The 15,391-nt window shown below is 45.4% G+C and overlaps 1 protein-coding gene across 4 annotated transcripts in view; it reads right to left on the bottom strand.

Annotated features, from left to right (window-relative positions):
- Nucleotides 1-6,419: 6,419 nt before the first annotated feature.
- The window catches only part of MAP6 (microtubule associated protein 6), a 48,797-nt gene continuing 39,825 nt past the window's right edge, over nucleotides 6,420-15,391 (bottom strand). Inside the window, exons 4-5 of one of the 4 annotated variants that reach the window (XR_012579202.1) lie at nucleotides 12,612-13,334; nucleotides 6,420-6,592 (exon numbers count right to left, since the gene is read on the bottom strand). Coding sequence is in view for 3 of the 4 variants with exons in the window: in XM_074536147.1 (XP_074392248.1) it covers nucleotides 6,523-6,592; nucleotides 7,222-7,323 (172 nt within the window). In the remaining variant the exon portion in view is untranslated. Of the gene's footprint in view, nucleotides 6,593-7,181; nucleotides 7,324-12,611; nucleotides 13,335-15,391 lie in introns of all 4 variants that reach the window. The other 3 variants (XM_074536148.1, XM_074536147.1, XM_074536149.1) reach the window with 3 other exon arrangements.

Below are 15,391 nucleotides of genomic sequence, written 5' to 3'. Positions count from 1 at the left end.
ACTGTCTAACATAGGTGATAAGTATTGGGAAGTAATTGTGAACATTGTACGTAGTTTTTAGTATAAAGACATAACACTGCCCTGGGGGCAGGCAGAGTGCCTGGAACTGTCCAGTGTGATGGATCTCAGCAGGGCAGGAGAAAATTTTTTACATTTACATTACAGATAAGACACAACAAACAACTTTGAGACCAAGAACTGAAGAGCTCCGACTCCTTCTTCAAGCGCTCGGGCTGGGAAAAGAGACTTTCTAACATTCTCGGGGTCACAGTGACCCAAAAGACCCCGAGAGGGACACACACCCACCTTTATCAATAAATAGTTCTCATGTGTAATATTTGGCTCATTTGTGCTTGATTTCATCTAGAAGTCCGTTAAAATGAACACCCCATGGTTTCTCTTACAGCAGAACACAACAAGGACACAATCCATAAATCAGGACACATTGAACAATCCCAACAGTTTTGGTCACTTCACACCACAGATGCTGTTGGCCTCAAAGCCTAATTGAATCCTCCCTCACTTCTGCCCTGGTCTTTGATGGATCTGTCTGGACCCCTCCTTAGCCCCTGAACAACTTCAGTCACTGCCTCATTAAAAAGAACTAGCCCATAAATAAGGAGCTTTGCAGCATTAATCCCTGCTCATGCTGCCAGTGCTGCTGGTGACTAAAGCATCTCCAGTGTGAGCTTTACACATCTCCTTATCACTGGGCAATGCTGTACCCTGAAAAATCAGCAAATGCCCTCAAAGCTGTGAGGCTTGGAGCCTACAAAGGGTCTAATCCAGTCTGAATCACTCTCCCAAGCACTTTCTTCTCCTTTGTTTTTGAGTACTGCTGCTCCTCTTCTCTAGGGAATATGTACTCCCTGGACCAGTAATCTTACCCAGCTCCTGGATGGAGGAACAGCAAACTTTGCCCCCTTGCTTCTATCTGCCTCCATTGCATTAATGTCTGAGTTTGAAATACTACTTTTCTTTCATTGCTCTAATTTCTGGTCTCTTGTGTTGCTCTTATTTCAGCCTTGGCTTTTTTTGCCTGGGGGATTTCCTCCTTTCCTTCAGCCTTACACATTTACACCACTGCTCACACAAACCAAAGCCAGGGCTGGAAGAACCTGCAACACACACCACAGATATAAGCAGGCATGCAAAATTCAGCAATATTGAATTAAGCTTGCTGGTGGGAGGATAATTCCTACTATCAGACATATTACAGTAATTCCTCAGGATAAGATCAAGATGAGCAGGTCACAAAATTAGGGAAACTCCCAGCTGCAAAGATTTTGCAATCTAAAAGGAAAACCAAGGCAGGAAGTCATCTATAATACATAGGATAGGCAGTGCAGTTAGTAACTTGATTATTTTTGAGAGTAGGAGGAACCTGAGGACAACATAATATGTAGGGAAAGAAAAGGTAATGGAACAAAACGTGGAAGGAAGCAGGTGTCTGAGGATAGCAGCTTACACCAGGAGGGAGGGGAGAGAAATACTAGAAATTGAGAAATTAATAATTTTTCTTAATGAACTGTAAATATTCCAGTTTGTGGCAAAATTAAAATGTTAAGGTGATAAGGAAGTGATGCTGGCCTGCATCCCCCCAGTGTGGGCAGCTGAGGAGGGGGAGACTCGGCCCTGTTCAAGATCTCCCCACCTGCAGTGCTGCCTGCAGCCCTGCTGTCCAGCATTAGAGTGACATGGAGCTACTGGAGCCAGTCCAGAGGAGGCCATGGAAATGCTCCAAGGAATAAAGCACCTGTGTTATGGAGACAGACTGAGAGAATTTGGTGTTCAGACTGAACACGTGAAAGTTCTGGGGAGACCTTAGAGCCCCTGTCAGTGCCTAAAGGCACTGAGAGAGCCACAGAGGAACTTTGGACAAAGGACTGGAGTGACAGGACAAGAGGGAATGGTTTCACACTGACAGAGGGCAGGGTTAGATTGGACATTGGGAAGAAATTCTTGGCTGTGAGGGTGGTGAACCCCTGACACAGGTTGCCCAGAGAAGCTGTGGATACCTTATGCCTGGAAGTGTTCAAGGCCAGGTAGGACAGGGTTTGGAGCAACCTGGTCTAGTGGAGTGTGTTCATGGCAAGGGGGTGGAATGAGATGGTCTGTAAGGCCCCTTCCAACCCAAACCATTCTGTGATTCTATGGTAAGTCAGAACACTGCAGTACTATATGAAATTAAATTAGAATTTTAATTATTTTTTTTTTGTTTGTCTGAAATATTGTAGCCAGTCTGGTGAGGAAATATGTCACTATTTACACAGATGTTACACAAATGTTTTCTTCTGCCTTGATTTAGGTCAGCATCTAAATCAACTATACTTTTTCAAAAACTACCTCTGGGAAATTTCACATTCTTACTTCAAACACATTTCCCTACATTTCCCACTGGTGAAATGAAAGCTGGTGGCCACTTGTTCCTGCTCTTACCTTCAGGGAGCTGAAGAAGTAGGCAAAATGTCTGTCTTCTGGTGCGTGTTTGGGTTGGATTTTCTGCCTCTCCAAGCCACTCCTGATACTGAGGGAAGAACAAGCCTCTTTTTCTCAAGTTTTCCACTGTGGATATCTGGGTTACTACCCATAATCGTGTATAGATAAGATCTTTGGCTAACTGGACACCAACAGCTCCAGGGAACTAGAGCAAAACCTCCTGCAGGCAACCACCATCTGGCACTCGACCTTTGGACTGGTGTCCTTTCTAATAATTGTGAAATCATGGTAATTTTGTACAAGAACATTCAATTACTTAATCATATGTAACAAGCATCCTTGAGCTGCTGAGTGAGGCACACACTCAGTGCAATTATTCATAGACATTCAATCTCCATCCCTTTGTAGTGAATATTTAATTAGTTACTATGAGTTTCTCTTGTCAGAGTAACTCCTCACAGGATGGCTTATCTGTTCTGCCTATCAGCTGGTGGGATATCTCAGGGCATCTTCCCCCCACATGAAATTTGCTATTTGGTGAGATAACTCAAGTGGACATCTGTCTGGTAGTGAGTTATTTCTTGTGCCATTGAGGTGGCATTCCCAGCTGACAATAAACATCTTACCCTGAGAGTGAGATTGAAGGAAGAGAAGCTTGAATTTCTGACTGGCAAACACTTCACTTTACAAGCTGTAAAAGCTACACAATACTTTCACAAAGCAGAAGTCTTCTGCACGTTTCCTGGAAGTGTGTGAGGCTTTTCCCTGAAGTCAGGACCACACTTTGTGGTTACTCTTCCAGACGTTGAGCGAAAGGACTCTATGTGTGATTGACTCATCATCAATTGGTGTAAATTACATTGACTCCTAATCTATACTATTTCTTTGCTAGCTATAATATAGGCACATTAATACTGTGCACTGTTTTACGGAAATCTATTAGTAGTTCTTTGTTTTAACCCGTGTAGTAAGTAACTCTGTTTAAGGCCTTTTGTCTGTTAATCTTCTGTCTATTCATTCAGTAACTCATTTTATAATAGGCCTGACTGGCAATTCCTGAGAACTTGCAAGCCAGAGCTTTGAAGGTGCAGGCTATCTGAGTAAAGCTGCTGCCAAAAAATCTGAACCTAAGGCAGAGCTGGTCTAAAGGCTCCCACTTGATCTACAACAGGTTTAGAAACACAGTCATGACAAATATTCCTCTATATTTTATCCCTTTAAAAAGGAGGTTCTTTCCAACCTTCCTGCTACCAAAGACAACTCAATGTGAACATTAGGAGGAGGAAGTGGAGAATGAGGAGGAGAACAAGGATGAGGACAAGGAGGATGAGAAGGAGGAGGAGGTGGAGGAGGTATATCATGCATTTGCATTTTCACTTTGAAATATGTGAATGACTTCTCCAGCCCCAATGCAATCTTCATATAAACTAGACCCAGCAAACCAAACCCTCTGGATCTGGAGGGCTATGGAGCTGCCATGCTCCATGGAGTTCTCCCCACCTCCAGTGAAGTACCTGCTTTGCCTAACTAATTTGTGAAGGAAGAGCAGCCTTTTGCCTGAAGTTACCACTTTAGGAAAGTAAACCTAATCTCAGCTGTAAGTGTTAGAACCCTTCAGCCTAAACCTAGAAATGTTTATTGCAGTGTGCTGAGCCACTGCCTTGCTGGAATTGCAGTCTGGGGACTCCATGCCATCTGTACAGGACAGGCTGTAGAACTGGATTGCATCTCCCATCATGGTGCCACATGCATCCTATAGGGATCATAAAGGTTGGAAAAGACCTCCAAGATCACCCAAGTCCAATTGTATGAACATATGGAACCTCACCCAGAAAACATGAACATACAGAACAACCAAATTTTTCCTATATTTCCAATTGTGAACAACCTCACAATTTTTCAGTAAAAAATGTTTTAGAAAATAAGCTGAGAAGAAATAGTAATTTGCCAGCTTGATGTCTTGTCCAGCATTTGATAAGGACTCTAGAATACCTCCCTGAAGAAGACAGGCTGAGAAAGTCAGTGCTGTTGAGCCTGGAAAGCAGAAGGTTGCCTTGATACCTTGAGAAGGCTGACCTAGAACAGAGGCTAGACAGAATTAAAGAATAAAGTAGGGATTTATTAAAAGGCCTCAATGGATTCACCTTGGGCAGTACAAGAGCCCAGGCAGGGCTACACCCAAGATGAACCCAAAATGGTCACAGAAATGGATGACTGGTCATGAAGTCTCTCACTTTTATAAGTTCTTGTCCATTTGCATATTGGGGTAATTGTTCAATTACAGCTTCAGATTATGAAGTCCCATCCTTCTTGTTTTCTCTCTTCAGACTACCACTGTTTATGCTCTGGGGCCTGAAACTTGTAATGGTTGTCCTTGGTCCCAAGCTAGAAAAGGAATTGTTTTGTCTCCCTACTCTGTGAAGAGACCTTACCAACACTTAATATGATGCACACCTAGGGAGCACAGAATCTGAAAAATATGAAAGCTAAAACTTTAAGCATCACCTGGATACTTCAGAACATCTTCCGTTATCTGAAGGAGCCTACAAGGAAGACAGAGAGGAACTTTGAATCAGGAAATTTAGAGACAGGACAAGGGTCCAGACTGAAAGAAGGGAAATTTTGGTTAGATATCAGGAAGAAGTTCCTCCCTGTAAGAGAGGCAAGACCCTGGCACAGGTTGCCCAGAGAAGCTGTGGCTGCCTCTGTAAGAGCCGTAATGAGGGATGCAGGACTCCAGGTGGCTCTTTAAATTGCAGTTTATTGTATCCAACACATTACAGCAGTCCAGGGTAGTGGGTGACAGAGCCTGTGCCCACAGCTGCCAGCTCCAGCTGCATGCAGGCCTGGAGACCCTTTGGTGTGCATTATATACTTTTCTTTGCTGAGCATCTTAATACAGAAGAACCAATCTATACCTTAACTTTTACCTATAGCCTATCATAACTACTATAATTACCATATTCATGTTACTATTCTCCAGTCACTAAAACTTAGTACATTACAGTATAAGCTAGAAGTTGTGTTTCAGTTTTCTTGCAGTGGAAAATTCTGAGACCTTTTTCTACTTGCAACATTGGCAGGATTGTTTGCCTGTGCCATCTTTCTGCTTGGCAAAAAAATCCTTTCGTTTGAGGATTTTTATTCTTTGGTTTTATTCTTTGCTCTAAGTCATAAAAACCCCTTCTAACGAACATACCCTTTACCTCCTTGGTTATCCAGTAAGACTGGCTCATCAATCCTTTCTTTCTATATCAAAATTTGCTTCCATCTCTATTTCATTCTCAGGTTCTACATTCAAAAATCTTTCTGCCAAGCATACATATCTGTGAGACCTTCTTGTCAAACTTTCATCCTTCCCAATATGCCTCCTTTCTGGAAGTCTTAAAGGCCAAGTTGGATGGGGCTTGGAGCAGCCAGGTCTAGTGAAATATGTCCTTCCCCATGGCAGGGCAGTGGAACTGGATGATCTAATAAGGTCCCTTCCAACCCAAATAATTCTATCATTTGCATAAAGTGATACCCAAATTGGCAATCAGTTGAATATTAACAGCCTCAGAAGAAGGTCTGAAATATCCATGACTACAGCACAGTGACAAGGGGATCTGCCAGATGTTGCACAAGGTGTGTCTCACCTGGCAATATCCAAACACAAGTTTTTGACAGTGTTTAAGAATTTACGATGTATTAAATCTTCCAAGGATCTTTGAAGAGAGTTGTCATTTCTCACAACTAGGATTCTGGAATAATCTCTGAAATCCAGTGTGATCCTTCCACAGGCTATGGATATTAATCTATCTCTCTGTTGCCCACATGAAACAGAGAGACCTTTAAAACGAGTATTGCTTCCCATTTATGAATCAAGGGAGAACTGGACCCATTTTTTTTCTGTAACTTTGCTATACATAAATCAAGGCACAGACATGCTAACTGCATCACACAATAACTTCAAAGTGCTTGAGAGACAACAGAAGTTGTCATTCAGCTCTCACAATCAGCTTTATTTTATGCCAGCCAGACAATACACATTTCATGCGAACTACACATTTGCTTCAGCTGATGCTCAGACGAAGGTTCCTGACTTCATGTCAATTCATCCTTCACTAAGGTACTTGGTTCTTGCTCTGTAGCACCAGTGTTTGTTTCAGGGGTCCTGGAAGCAGAAGAAAGAGCATCATTGCAAAGTTATCAGAGCAATCAGCCGACCCATGAAAACAAAATGCCACCCCTGAGGTGGAATTTGCCCTGTGACCAAGGCTCTGCAGTGTTCCCATAGCAACCACACATTTGGTTTGTCCTCAGGCTGGCTGGCAAGTGGTCCTGCTCCCTGCAAGGAACTGGTCCAAAACTCATGGATGTCCACAAAACATGTGAGGGCTTGGGCTGGACTTTTTGACCAGCCCTTGGTTTAACTGTGACCAGGATCATGTCCACCATCAGCTACAACAAATACTTGCAAACTGATCATAACACACATCAAACGAACACCTTGCTGTAAAATTGCCTCTCAAAAAAGCAGTTTGTTTCCCTCATGATGGGTGGTAAAAGCCCTCTCACAGTGGAGCTGAGCTCTTGTGTGACTCAGGAAGCACCTGTTAAAAACAACCAAAGGAAAGTAAGCCCAGCTAACATATCCTAGCCCCAATTTGAGAGCACCCCTTTTCTCTTCGATTCCCCCAGGAGACAGCAGTAGGCGGTGGTGGCACCAAGGCACTGGATGACTGGCAGGGTCACCTTTGTACCTGGATAGTCTTGGATGGCAGCACAAAAGAAGAAAGGCACCTTGGAGTTAGGGTAGATGCTGCCAGTAGAAGCTCTGGACATGTGTTGGAAGGAAGGCTCGGTCCTGAGAAAGCACAGAGGGAGGGATGGGGAAGGAAAGACCTGTAGGGAACAAGGAAATCAGTCTTCATTAGGAAAGAGGAGGAGGAAGATCTCTCGGGATGAGGAGAAACATGGATGGATGGGAATGGGCCTGTGAGGATTCAGAAAGCAGTTGATGATGCACAAGAAACCTGCTAAGATTTAAAATGGGCAGCTTTACATGGTGGTTTCATCAAGTGGAGATCCCCATTTGTCCCCCAGTTCTAAATGATTTTTGTGCAGGGAGTGGTTCCAGGTTAGAGGAGGGAAGGAGGGGCTGACACCATGGAGTGGCTGGTTACCATTTTCTTGGTCTATGAAATCAACCCAACCCAGACATTAGAAAACCCATTTTTGTGTGGGGCAGGACCATGTGAAGAGCCCTGGCAGGACACCTCTCTCTCAAATACTCACCCTCACATTGCCCTTTTTGCTTCCTACAAAGAGACATTTGCTGCCAGGAGCTGTTGGCAGAGGTTGGTAGGAAATCTGCTGAGCTCTTTCAGCACAGTAGCTCCTATGGGAATGAGGTGAGCTCAGCCCCACAAATCAAAGGAAAATGCAGAGCAGCTTCTCTTTGGAAAGACGCCCCACTGTCAGGGTAGGCCAGGTCCATACTGCTGATGCACAGGCATCTGCTGGGACAGGACCCATTGCCTGGTCTCTGGAGAAGGCTGGAGATGCCTGCACATCCTTGCCACTGGCAATGGTGCCCAACAGCACCTGCACTTGCAGTTTGAAGGCCATCAGTAGCTACTGCAGGTACCAAGCACATCTTCACACCTCCTTTAGTGAGGAGGATGCAGGAACCATGGGGCATGATCTCAGGTTGTCCTGTCCCAGTGTGTACATGATGATCCAGGTTCAACCTGATCCAGGTGGGCCAACACCAGAGCCATCCCACCCCCTCCTTGGTATCCAACCCTGCTCCTGCTGCTACACCTTGCATTTCAGAGGAGAGCTTTGAAAGTAAAAAATCATCTCTCCCTGAAGCAACATGAACTGTTTTCAATCCACCAACATTTTCCTGAGCCCTTGCTAGAATCACCAGGGAAATTCCTCCATCTCAGCAGCACTAGGGTGGTCCCTCCCTGTTGAGACAGTCAGAAAGCTGCTGCCTGCAGTGTGTGTTCTTCCTTTTAATCCACTGGCTCTTTTCCCATGACTGTGTGCATCCTTCAGCCAGGGATTTCAGGACTGAGGAGGGGAAAGAGACTGTGTCCCATCTGGCTTCCCCTTTGTTTGCATGAATATAGACAATTGTGTGATTGTCCATCCAAACCTGTTTTAAACTGGAGGGAGTGTGAGTGGTAGATAATTATGTTATTTTCCCCCAGAACTGGTGTGCAGAGACAACAGAGCATGCACAGCAGAGAACAACCATGGCTGTTCCCCGCAGGGCTGCACAGTGAGGTCTGGCTCTAGGTACCAGCCTTGGGAACAGTGAGCTGGCAGTGTGCAAATAGGAGAGTTGAAAGGAAAGCCTGATCCTGAAACATAACAATCCCCAACACACATGCAGTAACATTTATAAATTACTACAAAGACAAGCAAGGAAAGAGTTTGAAGATCTTTGCCCTCATGAGAACTGCTGATGGCAAATTGTTGTGTGAGAAGGTGAGAAATGTAGAAGAGATGAATTTGAGGTGACAGATTTCTCCTCTTGTTATGTCTGAGAGAGTTGCAGAAAGAGTATGAAATTCAGCAGGGGTTTGTTTCCCAGAGTGAGCACAAGGTGTCTGGAAATAACTAGGGGTGTTCATGGGCCACCATGAGCACACATAGCACAATCCCCTCTTTGCTGGTCCTGATATAACCACATGGAGCTGGGATTTTGTGACTTGGGATCTAAACTTGCCTCTGACAGCTCCAGCAATATTATCCTGTTCCTCAGAGATATGGAGGACATGCTTACATCTCATCCCTGTTCCTCTATGAATTCACATATGGATGTTTTGGTGGCCTCATATCAAAATGAGCTGGTGACTTGTATTGTCTTCTGCAAAATTACTTTAATTTAAAGCAGTTTAGCTATTTGGGAGCTGTTATGAGTCAGTATAGGCACACAGAAAATTAAAAGTTGCCTTTAAGAGACCTAGAAGCAGCAGGAATCCTCTACCTGAATCAGTGGCACAGAAACAGCAAACAGCCTCAGGCACAGAACTTGGGTGCTGAAGGAATGTTTTAAAGAAAAAAACATGAGAAATCTGTCCTTTGTTTCCCAGAGAATTCAGGTGAGGAGACAGCTCTTGTCTGTGGAAGAACCACCTTTTGGTTGGTGCCCTTATCTAGGAGGGCATTGGCAGGTTCATGTTCCTCAAAAGATAGAAACTCATTGATTTCTGAGCAAATTCAATTCCCAGTTTATGAGTAGGTTATGACAAGTCACTTCTGTCTTCTGAATGCTGTGATGCCCTTTGTGCACTGAAGCTTGTTGTCTTTACAAAACAGCAACAAAAATGCAAACTTTGTTTGTACTGAAAAATGGTCTTAACACGGTCCTTTATAATTGGTCTCAGTTGCATTCTTTGGAAAAGGCACATCAAGAAGTAGACGTAACATTGTGAGTTGTATCAGGGAAGTGCAGAATTTTAGCCTTGTTCTGTACCTCAGCAAGCAGAGGGGTTGCTGTCCTTGCAAAGGTGTGAGACTTGTGCATGTGTGTTTGGGGCCAGCAAGGTCTGAAGAAGAAAGTGCCTGGTTGTGAAATCTGGCCTGATGTAGGTTTGGGATGAGCAACAAGGAACTCAGCCCTTCAGGGTTCAAACCACAGCAGCAGATAGGCCAGCTCTCACAGAGCTCTGCTAGCAGAAATGTAGATGTTAAAAGACTTCTGCATACCTTCAAGTGAGATGAGGACCTGAGCAGCATGGATGAATCATATCCTAAATACTACTCAGACCCTAAAACTGCAGCTGAGATTTTTTCAGTGTTTTTTTACTGGTGGAATCTATAGCTTGCAGGAGGAGGCAGCAGCCCTGTGGAAGCAAGGCAGGTGGAAGTCATGGTGGCACATAGGAGAGGATGCAGGATATCACCTACATCAAGGGATTGATCCTCTTTCCCAATGCTTCTTTCCAGCACCTACACCAAAATTCCTTCAGCCTGGAGATGTCAGGCACAGCCCAGCTTCAAGTCTTGCTTGTCCTAGATGGCATTTCCAGGCTTCTTACTGAGGATTTGAGGTCCCCACACACTTTATCTCTTCTGTCTGTTCTTGCATGGAGAAGGACAGGACAGGAACAGGCACTGAAGAAGCCCAGGGGACTGAGCATTGCTTGATCCCTTTCCCATCCATGTCCACCAAACTGCTTCGGTTTTGCCTCTCTTTAGGTCCTCAGACCCATGAAACCAGACTGGTGACCACGCTCTGAGCTCACTCAGCAGGACCAGGAGGCTCCTTTGCTTTCTAGCAGGCTGGTGTCACACCACAGGCAGTGAGGGTCACTGTGGGGGTAAAGGAACCAGGCTGCTCCAGCAACTTTCCGTGTCTATAAGGAGCACCCGGGAAGAAGCACCATCTCCATGTACACTAACAGCTGCAGCCAGCACCAACCAAACTAGCACTTTGAGGCAATAAATAGGGACAAGGAGGCAGCAAGGAGCCATCTGAGACTGAGTGACAATTGGGTCTTGACTCACAGGTAGAAGGACAGGTCTAGTCCTCGCCTGGGATGAAGGAAGCAGATGTCCAGGGCACCTTCTCAGCCACAAGAAGCCTCCTGGGAATCCATCTCTGAAACATGCTAAGCCAGCTTTTGCTGATTCACCTGAGAGATAGATCTGCTTGGATTTCCACTGACACATCTCTGCCCACTGCTTCCTCTCACAGGGGAATGTTGCTTTACCATCAGCTGCTTCTGGTCTGGGCTACAAGATTTCTCGTACACTCTCCTCGGCTGCTGCCTTTGTTGAGCCACCTGGCAACACAGGGCATCTCTGCAGGAAGCTGGAGAAAGGCCAACCTCTTTATCAGATGCACCAGAATGGCAAGGGCTAGAAGATCCTGCAGGTCTCAATGTGCCGGGCTCCTACACTGACAACAAAGCTTGTCCCTGTGGCTGTAAAAGAAAAGAAACAAAAGTACCAGAGGACAAAAGCATGAACAGGGTCATCCTAAAAGCAGACAGATCTGCAGAAGCAAGACTGACTGCTTGACTGGCCACCAGGACAGACACACAAGGCACTTGCAGACACATCTAGTGAAATCACACCAAGAAAGGACAGAGAGAGAAAGGGCAGTTGGTAGGTGAGGTATCATTTATTCAAGCAGTGAGTGATATCACACAGTACAGACAAATAAAAAGGCTTACAGTCCAAGAGAGACAGGACATGAGACAGTATCTGAGGGAGGATGGGAAGAGAGTCCTTGGTGGAGATGGGTATTTGGGGTGATGTGGAGGGGAAAGGTGGGAGAAAGCAAAGGATTGGAGAAGCAGCTGTGGGACAGACACAGAAAAGCTGGCAGAGAGGATGGAGGGAGAATTCTTCTGAAGGCGAGAAGGAATGGTGGGTGTGGTGGGCAAATGGGGTCAAGATGGGGAGGTGAGGGCATTGCAGACTGCAAGGGAAGGAGCCAACAGGGAGAGATCTCTGATCAGCAATGAACTTTGGGGAGAGGCAAGAGAGCAGGGGCAAGGGGGGCAAAGACATTCACTGTCCTGCAGCTCCAAAGCACTATCTGTTTCAATACACTCAGGGCACACTGGGGGGTTGTGTCCCTGCTGATAAATCACAGCATCACAGAATTATTTGGGTGGGAAGGATCTTGAAGATCCTCTTGTTCCAGCCCCCCTGCCATGGACAGGGACACCTTCCACTAGACCAGGTTTCTCCAGCTCCAGTACAACACTTGCCTTGAACACTTCCAGGGATGGGGCAGCCACAGCTTCTCTGGGCAAATCTATTGGGTCCAAGCAAGATGGCCACAGCTGAACTTGTCTTCAGTTGGGCACTAAATCCTGAACCAGGCCAAGGAGCAGGTCAGTCCAATGGCCAGGGGCTGGATTTTCCTGCCTTGACCATCTGGTACTGGAACCATTGAGTGCCTATAGGTGTTGTTAACTGACAAGAGCAGACCCATCTGCCACCCATCGTGAGGTGAGATTCCCCCCACCATGTGCCATGCAGGGTGCTCCTCACTCCTTGCTGTGACACGGTTCTCCAACCTCTTTCAGAGCTAGAGAGGACACACCGGTGTCTCCAGCTCTGTTTGGGGACTTGGGGTTGTTGCATGCCACAGGCTAGGCTGGGGTGGGCAGAGGACAAAAAGGAAGGTTCAGAAATGCTTTCCCCTTCCCATCTCTCACATTGAAACACATTGAAGGCAGTCAGGGCTCTCAAACATCACTAAGATCTGCCACTACCATCCATCATTTTTCTGGCGGCTGGTCTTTTCGTTGGCTTCCGTGGAGCAGACTTCCTTCCCCTGAAGGGCAAGCTGGCATTTTAGAAAGCATAAAGATGCCTTCAATCCACTAGTAGGATTTTGTTTTATTCTTGCCTCACATGTCCTCCACCATGGCAGTCAGGATCAGGGAGTTGTTCCCAAGGTACCCTGCAACAGAAATTAAGAGTCTTTACAAGCAATTCAGAGCTCATGACAGACCACCAGTCCTGAAGTACTCAGAGCTGTGTTACCCCTTACCACACACCCCTGAGCTTGGAAGAAGGCCCAGTGGCATTAGTGGAATTGTTCCCAACCCAGAAAGCTCAGGTGAATAAGGACAAATGGAAGTAAGGTGCCAATTCCCCAAATGAATCAAACTTACCATGACACTGTTGGAACAAGGCAGAGCAGAAGCCCATGTCTGAACACCACAATATTTTCCAAATGTGGAAAAGATAGGAGTTGAGCACATCCGTATCATCATGTTTATATTAGGGAATTTCTCCTTCCTGTGTGGCTCCTCTTCTTCATCTGATGTCACTGTTGGTTCTTATTCCTTGGATGTTGGGAGGTACAAGCTATGTCAGAAGCATCTTCTTAAAAGTCTCTTTCTCTCCTGCACTGGCACATCTCTAAATAAACCCTAAATCAAAAGAATATCATGACACACGAGGCTGCATTTGTATAACAGCTGATATGTCAGCTGGTGAAAACACCCTTTTACCAGTCAGGGATGTAAAAATTATAATGGAAGTTTTCAAAGGGAGCTCAGTTCTGTGCCCAGCTGGAGTGGAAGGATGGAGAGTCAAGGAAAAACAACTTCATCCACCCATGCACCAGGATCCCAGATGAGTGGACACCATGTAGTTAAAAGCAGCTCAGTAAAATTGGAAGCAGGGAGGCAACTCCTCATGAGACTGCTCATGGCAGTCAAAGCAACACCTCTGCAAAGCCTCTGATCACTCTCAGATCACAGAATTATTTAGGTGGGAAAAGACCTCTAAAACACTCTGTTATTAAGTATTTGAGAGGGAGACTTGACTTTCAAAATTCAGTTTATTTTTCACTTCACCCAGACACTAACACTGACAAATAAGACTATTTCTCCTCCAGCCAGTGCCTCAACATCTCCACACTAAATGCTTTTGTAAGACAAAGCACTTCATTTTCAGTGAAGCCCTCCAGCAGAGCCCTTGGAAAGAGGTGGGCAGTGCCAGTCACTAGTGATTTGGTGAAGATTAAGGGGTCAGTCAGTACCAGTGGGTTCAGACAGTGAAGGTTAAAGCCCAGGGATGGCTCCTACTGTTCCCCTGAAATGCATCCTGCGCCCCATTCTGCATTTGGGCTTTGCAAGGCTGAGTGAGTTCAGAGATCAACAGGGCAGCGAAGGTGTTTTCCAGCACTCACTTTGGGCAGCTGCAGGGAGGAGATGGATTACCTATGAAGACTGCAGCATGGGAAAGACCCTGTGCCTGTGTGTCATGGGAGAAGGACTTTGTTGCCCATCGTGGATTGTCACAGATAAGCCCCAGTAGTAACCAATCCTTTAGAAATGAGCATTTTCTCCACTACCAGCTGTTCGGAGTGAAATGGTAAATCCTGCAACCTACATCCCAGCTGAAACACTCCAAAAATCCTATAGATAGGTGTGATTCATGAATGGATGGAAATGGTGGGGAAGGCAGGGTGATACAGAGGATATCAGAAAGCAGCACTGTTACTAGCATGTGGTCACAAATGGAATAAGTTCAGAAAGTGATTTGTAAACAAGGCAGGGATGTGAAATAGCACCCTTAGCAACAGGAAGGTAGAAGAGGTTTGGTGGCCAATGGATGTCAACAGAGAGGAGGAGGAGGTGGAGGAGAGGTTCCAAAATCATAGAATCATGGAATAGTTTGGATTGTAAGGGACCTTAGAGACCATCTAGTTCCAAACCCCCTACCACAGGAAGACACACCTTCCAGTAGATCAAGTTTTCCAGGTTTGGTTTAGGGAGGAAATAAAAGCTGTAGGCAGTTGAAAAAAGTGTAATTAACATTGGTAAATACACATCATCCACCGTCCCTCCAGCTCTCAATGGGATTTGGTCTCTGCTCCCTGAGCCAGGACAAGGTGGACATGAGCAAGGCACTGCACAGACTCTCCACTCAAAGATATTTTTTATAGAAAACAAAAGAAAATTTGGGCCATCCACATGACTTCACTGTCCATCTTTGCATTTGCAAACACTTCCAGCTCATGCCAGACTGGTCTGAGATTAGCAGCCACCTAAAGGAGTCAGACTGTGCCAGCCCAGCTGTCCCCACAGCAGGCATCAAAGTGGCAACTCTAGGCAACACAACCTCGTTTGGACAGACATTTCTTCCACTTAACTGCGCTTCTGATTGAGAAAACAAGATCAAGGAGGAGGTATTTGTCTTCAGCATTTATTTATCATTGGAAAAAAACCCTTTGAGCAAGCAAAGATCACAAGCACATCACAATCAATTGGCGGTACATTAACGTGTGTGTGTTTGTGTGTGTGTGTGTGTGTGTGTGTGTGTGTGTGTGTGTGACTCTCATCAGAATATCAACAATGAAAAAGCACCACAAGGAGGTGTGCTTAACATGTTTACAAGAGACAATTTGTGATACGCAACCAAACCCAGGCCACAAAATATTAATTAGACACTTCCTATCTGCCTCCAAGAGGCAAGAGGT

This window comes from Zonotrichia albicollis, chromosome 2 (assembly GCF_047830755.1).
Source record: "Zonotrichia albicollis isolate bZonAlb1 chromosome 2, bZonAlb1.hap1, whole genome shotgun sequence".
Classification (NCBI taxonomy): domain Eukaryota; kingdom Metazoa; phylum Chordata; class Aves; order Passeriformes; family Passerellidae; genus Zonotrichia; species Zonotrichia albicollis.
The sequence above is the reverse complement of the archived record's forward strand: the minus strand, read 5'-3'. Positions and strand labels throughout refer to the sequence as shown.